Consider the following 8,052-nt stretch of genomic DNA (forward strand, 5'->3'; position numbering starts at 1 on the left):
GCTGAGCCATCTCTCCAGCCCTAGATATTTTCTTAAAATGAAATGTGTCTCTGCATGTTGATATATATAGGTCAGAGGAAATGTTGGAGTTGCTCTCTCCTGAAGTTCTGGATATTGAATTCAGGTCATTCAACTTGATAGCAAGTATCCTTGTCCACTGAGCCATCTTGTCAGTTTTTTGAGATAGGGTCTCATTCTGTAGTTTGGACTGACCTGAAACTCATAGTGATCCTCTGCCTTAGCTTCCTGTGTGTTAGGATTAGAAACATACACCATCATGCCTAGCTGATTATGTTAGATATAATTATGTTATGATCAGCATACTTTTATTTATTTATTTGTTTGTTATTTGAGACAGGGTTTCCTATAACTAGTTGGCCTGGAGCTGAATATGTAGTTGAGGATATCCTTGGATTCTTGTTCCTCCTGCCTCTTGAGTTCTGGGATAATGAGTGTGTGCCTTTAAGATGGTCTTACTCTGTAGCCTAGGAGCCTAGGCTAGTCTAAAATTCATGAAATAGCCCTGACTGTCCTTGAACTCAAATTAATCCTACTGTTTTAGTCCTGGGATTGCAGGTATGAGCCACACCCAGCAGCTCCTTGTAGTGTTGTATAAGGTACTGTCCCTCCAGCTGTTAATGTCATGTTCCAGTCACATAGCTTGAGCAGCTAAGGTAATATCTCTAATGATTGTTCCATGGTTTATTGCCCTCCATGGGATCTTTATTGGTGAACATACTATGTTCATGTCTTCTTGACAGTTGTAGTGTGTAGTGATCTGTAAATACCAGCTGCTGGATGTTGTCCAGATCGTTTGTTTGCCGACTGTTCTTGCCACATTGTTCTGTAGGTTTTGTAGCATGATTATGTTAGCAAAGATTGGTAAGAGACTAGATGTGGTGCACACTCGTAATCTTAGCCCTTGGGAAGCAGAGTACAAGAATTGGGGGTTCAGGATCAGCCTCAGCTATATAGTAAGTTCAAGGCTAGCCTGGACAACATGATATATCCCTCACAAACACACATATTCTCACACCCTGGACAACCTGGAACTGTTAAACATACCCCAAGGTATTCTTCCAAGTGGACTCTGAAATTACATATATATGCAGAGAATTCTATATAACAATAAAAAGAAGTGACTAGTTAAATACTATGTAGCAAATCTGCTAAATGCATCTGTGAAAAGGAGTGGAAAGTATACTGTCATAGGAAGTTTTCCTTGAGGCATTGTTAAATAAAAAGGGTAAGTTGCTGAGTTATTTGTGTAATGTGTTACTTAGTTTAGAGAGAGAATATAGGCTGAATCAGCCATTACATTTGACACACTGCTTAAAGGAGACTGGAATCTAAGACTGGTTGCTTTATACAGAAGTATAGATGACTGGGCAATGGAAATCACAGGGACATCCACACCGCCCCCCCCCCTTTTTTTTTTTTCCTGAGACAGGATTTTTAACAGTCCTGGCTGTCCTGGGACTCTGTAGACCAGACTGGCCTTGAACTCACAGAGATTTACCTGCCTCTGCCTCCTGAGTGCAGGATTAAAGGTGTGCACCACCACTGCCCAGCACAGGGACATCATTTTTATACTTTATTCATGTAATTTAAAATCTTCTATTATGCATATATTATCTAATAAAAGAATAACATTTTTTAGGCCAGGTGGTGGTGGTACAAGCCATTAATCCCAGCACTCAGGAGGCAGAGGCAGGTGGACCTCTGAGTTCGAGGCCAGCCTGATCTACAAGAGCTATTTCCAGGACCATGCACCGAAGCTACAGAGAAACCCTGTCTCGAAAAAAATCAAAAAAAAGAAGAAGAAGAAGAATAGCATTTTTAGAGATTGATATTGTGGTACATTCCTCTTTAATTCCAGCACTTGGAGTATGAGTTGGAGGTCAGCCTAGTCTACAAAACCAGTTCCAGGCCAGCCAGGGATACTTAGTCAGACCTTTTCTATATTTAAAAAGAAAAAAATGGAAAGAAAGAAAAAGGTAATATGTTTTCTAGTCTTAACTTTGTCTTCCATGTTCTCTATATTGGTGCAGACTGAGCGCCAGGTGTCTCGATGGTTTGTTCAGTGCCTCCGGGAGCAGTCCATGCTGCTAGAAATTATTTTCCTCTATTACGCATACTTCGAGATGGCACCTAGTGACCTACTGGTACTAACCAAGATGTTCAAGGAGCAAGGATTTGGTAGTAGGCAGACCAATAGACACCTGGTGGATGAAACCATGGATCCTTTTGTAGATCGGATTGGGTGAGTCTGCTTGAGTTGTGGTTTATGAAACTTGCAATGTTTAGACCATTGGTATTGGCGTGGCTCTGTCAAGATGGAGAGTTAAGGTTGTCCCTTTCATTGAGTGGGTAGGAAGGGGGTGCATGTGCTGGCGTGTTCCTGTTCATAGTCTGTCATTAAGGGACTTGTTCTCTCAAAACTCTCCTATTCTTTTTTTATTTTAACATTTAATTTTGCTTTTGTAAAAAGAATGTGTGTTTTATGTATGAGTGTTTTACTGTCATGCATGTATGTGTACTATTTGTGTGGCTGGTGCCTATGGAAGCAACAAGAAGGTATTGAATCCCCTGAAATTGGTGTTCAATTGGTTGTGAGTCACCATTTGAGTGCTGGGAACGGAACAGGGTCCTCTGGAAGAGCAGCAAGTGCTCTTAGCTGCTGAGCCATCTCATTACCCCCAAAACATCCTTTTTGTTGGTTTGTTTTTCAAAACAGGATTTCTCAGTGTAGCCCACGCTGTTCTAGAACACGCTCTGTAGAACCAGCTGGCCTTGAACACAGGAATCCACTTGTCTCTGCCTCCCAAGTGCTGGGATTAAGTGTGCACCTCCATGCCCAGCAAAGACATTCTGTTTTAATCAAGATTTTTTAAAAAGATTTTATTTATTATATATAAAGTGTTCTGCCTGCATGTAGACCTGCAGGCCAGAAGAGGGCACCAGATCTTATTACAAATGGTTGTGAGCCACCATGTGGTTGCTGGGACTTGAACTCCAGACCTCTGGAAGAGCAGTCAGTGCTCTTAACCTCTGAGCCATCTCTCCAGCCCCCATTCTGTTTTAGTCTAAGAGGGTCGTTCATCCATTCAACTGGAGTACCTTCTGAGCAGCTCCTGGAGGCACAGTGCAAGTGCCTTGATGACACTGATAAGCAAGATGTGTATTCTTTGTCTTCTGTGAAGTCACTGTCTGTAGCCTATGAATTCATTTTTTCTTTACTGCCTTGGATATATCTATATGTTGAGACCTATTTTCTCAGTGAGTGAGAGCTGGGTCAGGTGTAGGTTGTAGCTATGGAAACCTTCAGTGCTAGTTCTGAGCTGCCCTGAATAATAGACACAGCCACAGGTCAGTGTCAAGTCCTTGAAATTGAGATATGCTAGAAACAGGAGCATAAAGTACATTCCAAGGGTCTGAGATGCAGCTTGAGTTGTGGAATGCATGGTTGGCACACACAGGCCCTGGGTTTGGTCCTCTGTCTTTAAAAGCTAGTGATAACAAAGAATGTGAAAAGACTCATTAATAACTATTGATATTGAGTGTCTTACATCTTCAGTTCAGCAGATTCAGAAAACCATGAATGAGACTGTGGTGTGGTTTGTCCTTTCCAGGTACTTCAGTGCCCTTATCCTAGTGGAGGGCATGGATATCGAGTCCTTGCACAAGTACGCGTTGGATGACAGGAGAGAGCTGCACCAGTTTGCTCAAGATGGGCTTATTTGTCAGGTGAACTTAGAATAACATTTTTTTTCGGGTGGTTTATAGTTTTTTTGTTTTGTTTTGTTTTGTTTTGTTTTGGGGGCGGTTAGAGACAGGGTTTCTCTGTGTAACAGCCCTAGCTGTTCTGGAATTAGCTCTGTAGCCCAGGCTGGCATCGAACTCACAGAGATCTGTCTGCCTCTGCCTCCCGAGTGCTGGGATTAAAGGCATGGGCCACCATTGCCCAGCAGTTTATAGTTAGTCTTTAGCCACTGAACTATCCTGATGTACAGCATTTTTAGTTCTGTATTTGTAATCAGGTCTGGGAGAAGTCAGAGTTATTGTGCAGAGATGATAATTGATTCTGCAATAGGGAGTAGGTCGCTAACAGGTAGCCCCAGGACAAAACCTTTGGCAATATGGGCATTTGTGGGGTTTGTGCAAAAGAAAAAGATGAATACTGACTTAGAATGAGTAGAAAGACAGAAAGTGAGAATCATGCAAAGTTCAAGAAGTATCAGGTTGATAACTTCTAATTCTCTATTTGAACATGGATTTTGAAATTTTAAACTTAGATTATAACAAAATCAGTAGAGAGAATTGTGGTGAAGTAGGAGTGATCGGGTATATCAGCAAGGTGGTTGGGTGAAGATATGTGCAGTGTTGGTGCAGGAGAAGCTTGCTGAGATTGAGAGCATGCCTGACTGGATCTGGACCTCTCCTTTTCATGGACACACATGTTTTCTACCCTCATTAGGATATGGATCGTGTGATGTTGACCTTGGGAGACATTCCACATCATGCCCCTGTACTTTTGGCCTGGGCTCTCCTCCGTCACACACTGAACCCTGAAGAGACCAGCAGTGTGATCAGGAAGATCGGCGGCACAGCCATCCAGCTGAATGTGTTTCAGTACTTGACTCGACTGCTTCGGTCACTGGCCAGTGGGGGAAATGACGTGAGTTGTATATGAGGACGGAATGCCTGGAGAACAATGACAACTGTGACTTGGGTTGTTGTGATTTTTATTCTTTATTGAGATAGAATCTCAGTATATTGCCCTGGCTGGCCTTGAACTCACGGCCTCCTGCTGTAGCCTCTCAAGGGCTGGAATTGCAGGCATACACCACTGTGCCAGCTTTGTAACAAAGTTTTCCCTGGCATTTGTAGGTGGTTGACAGTGTACTTGGCACTCCCCAGTGGCATCTTAGTCTTTATAGCACAGCTCTGCTTGGAGTACCATCTGACTTACACATTAGAAAACCCAGGAAGGTGTAATTTCTCCCAAGCAGTAATACTGAGCAAATAGTAAACAGTTTGAATCGATGATGAATTTGACTCTTGACCTGTGGGTCCTGAACCCTTTAGGGGTTCAATGACCCTTTCACAGGGGTCATCATTGACCACCAGAAAGCACAGATATTTACACTATGATTCATTACAGTAGCAAAATTACAGTTATGAAAATAGCAATAAAATAATTTTATGGTTGGGGGTCATCACAACCTCAGGAACTATATTAAAGGGCTGCACATTAGGAAGCTGAGAGAACCACTGTTCTAGAGTGTGACTGGGAACTCAGAGAATGAGTGAGAAACTTCTGAGGCTTGATTGGGGTTCAGATAGAGTTCGCCTGGTTTATTGAGTCAACTCATACGGATGTGCTAAAGTGAGACATGAGGAACAGGCTCAGTGGTCAGGTGCTTACCTAGCATGCATCTGGCCTAGAGTTAATCTGCACCGCCAAACAAACAAACAAACAAACAAACAAACCAATAAATACAATTTAAGAAAGCAAAATGAAAATGGAGTTTTGGAGGTTGTAATTATTGGCTTTTTCTCCCTACTGAGTAGGAGACTGTTCATGGAAGAACTTCTTCACAGATGTTTGTAGTGTCATTGTCACAATTACCTGCATAGTCGCCAGAATATAGAACTGGGGAAATGCCCTTTAGTAGTTACAAGTAAACTCTGACAGTAGGACAGTGGATAGCTCTTCACTGTTAAGAAGAAGCCATGAGAAAACATGGAATAGGGCTGTAGATACCGCTCCATTATACAACACTCATCTAGCATATGTGAAGCCTTGGGTTTGAGTCCCAGTCATCCTGGCCCATACCCCATTGAAAAATAGAGAATTCTGATGCATACATATTCCTAAGTAAAAAAAAGTATATTTGAGGAAGCCACATAGTGTATGTCTCTAGCAGTGTGACATGCTGGGAACTGTCACATGAGCAATTGCTGCCAAGGATGAGTTGGGAGGAAGGAGACGAATAAGCCACATGGGATTTTTAGGACAGTATGACAGCTCTGTCTGGTGTCAGCCGATAGTTGTTCTGAAAGCTACTCTTTGAGGCTGGGGACTAAGCTTAGTAGAGTATGAGCCCAGCCATTGTTCCATGAGACCTTAGGTTCAAACCCTGGACCACAGAATTTTAAAAAAGAAATTTGTTGGACTGGAGGGATGGCTCAGAGGTTAAGAGAACTGACTGTTGTTCCAGAGGTCCCAATTCTCAGCAACCACATGATGGCTCACAACCATCTATAATGAGATCTGGTGCCCAGAACACTATATACATAATAAATAAATTAAAATAAAAAGAAAGAAATTTGTGTGCCAGGCGGTGGTGGTACACACCATTGATCCAAGCACATGGAAGGCAGGGGCAGGATCTCTTGAGTTTGAGGCCAGCTGCTCTATAGAGTTATTTCCAGGACTGTCTTGGCTACACAGAGAAACCCTGTCTCAAAACACAAACAAGACAAAAAGAAAAAGAAAAAAAAAGAAAAGAAAAGAAATTAGTTGTAAAACAGAAACCAGCCATTAGGCAGTTCTTAGTACTGCAGGTTGGTAGATAGTGGTGTCTCATTTGAATTAGTTCATAGAGTCTCTAGTAGGTAGCTAGTCTCTTGGCTAGATGTGGTTTTCTTTTTATCCACAAAAACTTTGGTCATTTTGAGTTTGGTTTTATTCCTGTGTCCTAATCTCGTAACTAAATTAGAAAAATTATTAAAGTTTATGATTCCTTTTACATTTGTTTTCAAGGACTCTATTGCTCTGAAGGCTGAGTCTTGGAAAGAGTTGTGTTGCTCAGATTTAGTCACTCACTCCTTTGTCATTCCAGTGCACCACGAGCACCGCTTGCATGTGTGTCTACGGCCTCCTCTCCTTCGCTCTGACCTCACTGGAGCTCCACACGCTGGGCAATCAACAGGTCAGTAATTGGCTTTCCTTAGGCTTCCTGACTGCCCCACATTTACACTCAGTCATGACACTGCCCCCTCAGATCTCATACATCTTGTTTCGTTACTTACTATTTGTTTTCTTTTATTATTGTATGAATGAGATGTAAATTGTAGCAAGTTCAGAAAGTGATAGAAAAGATATAATCCTATCACACAGGATGAGATTATATTATTACATATATTTATATATTATGTGTATAATACACACATATTCTGTTAGCCGTTGGATTTGTCCTTTCCATTTTACACACAGATACTCTAAATTCTAATATAATTCTGTATTAGAATAATGGTATGTATATATGAAATTAGCTCTGGGTTACTGATTCTACCTAGCATGTAAATAGTTATGCTATCATGTACAGAGAATAACTATAGAGGAAAGGTGCGTGTTTGCTACACAGACATGATTCTTTGTCCTGTCTCCTTGTATTTTGAGATGCAGTCTCATTTTATAGTCAGGTGGGACCCAGGCTGGGCAACCCAGACTGCTCTCAACCTCCCACAAGGTGCAGACACTTTCCTCAATGGTTTTGGTTCATGGTTGGCTGAGACTGTGGATGTACAGCCTGACAATTTAAGAAACCATGTATTTTGGTGTTTTTGTTTTCTTTGTTTTGTTATGGAACTGGTTCTCACTATATTGCTGGATGGTCTAGAACTTAGTTTGTAGACAAGGCTGGCTCTGCACTCAGAGATTTGCTTGTCTCTGCCTCCTGAGTGCTGAGATTCAAAGTAGGCACTACCTCTCCTGTCCACTGTGTCTGACATTGCTCAAGGGGATCAGAGGTCAGTAGTAACTACTGAGTATAGGTGTGCACACCATTTCTAGCTTTACTCTTTGAAAATTTTTAAATTTAAAATTATAAAAAATGATTTTAAAATAATTTTATCGTACGTAGATACATGGTATATGTGTGCATGCATGTGCATGAGCAATTGTTTCCGTGTGGTGGTCAGAGGGCAACTTTTCAGTCAGTTCTCCCTCCCACCATTACATGGATTCTGGGTTGTCAGGCTTGTGGAGCAGTATTTCCCTCTCAACTGCATCTGTGGCTCTCTAAAGCTTTTTTTTTTTTTTTT

General features: G+C 41.6%; 1 protein-coding gene across 1 annotated transcript in view; it reads left to right on the forward strand.

The window, feature by feature from the left end:
* Nup188 (nucleoporin 188) overlaps positions 1-8,052 on the forward strand; it is a gene marked incomplete at its 5' end in the record, with an annotated part of 55,328 nt that overhangs the window by 20,612 nt on the left and 26,664 nt on the right. The window contains 4 exons of the mRNA XM_050155215.1: positions 2,052-2,263; positions 3,633-3,747; positions 4,478-4,678; positions 6,849-6,938. Coding sequence (XP_050011172.1) covers positions 2,052-2,263; positions 3,633-3,747; positions 4,478-4,678; positions 6,849-6,938 — 618 coding nt within the window. The remainder of the gene's footprint in view (positions 1-2,051; positions 2,264-3,632; positions 3,748-4,477; positions 4,679-6,848; positions 6,939-8,052) is intronic.

The sequence above is a fragment of the Alexandromys fortis genome, unplaced genomic scaffold, assembly GCF_014885135.2.
Source record: "Alexandromys fortis isolate MF-2015 unplaced genomic scaffold, M_Fortis_MF-2015_v1.1 scaffold_72, whole genome shotgun sequence".
Lineage (NCBI taxonomy): Eukaryota > Metazoa > Chordata > Mammalia > Rodentia > Cricetidae > Alexandromys > Alexandromys fortis.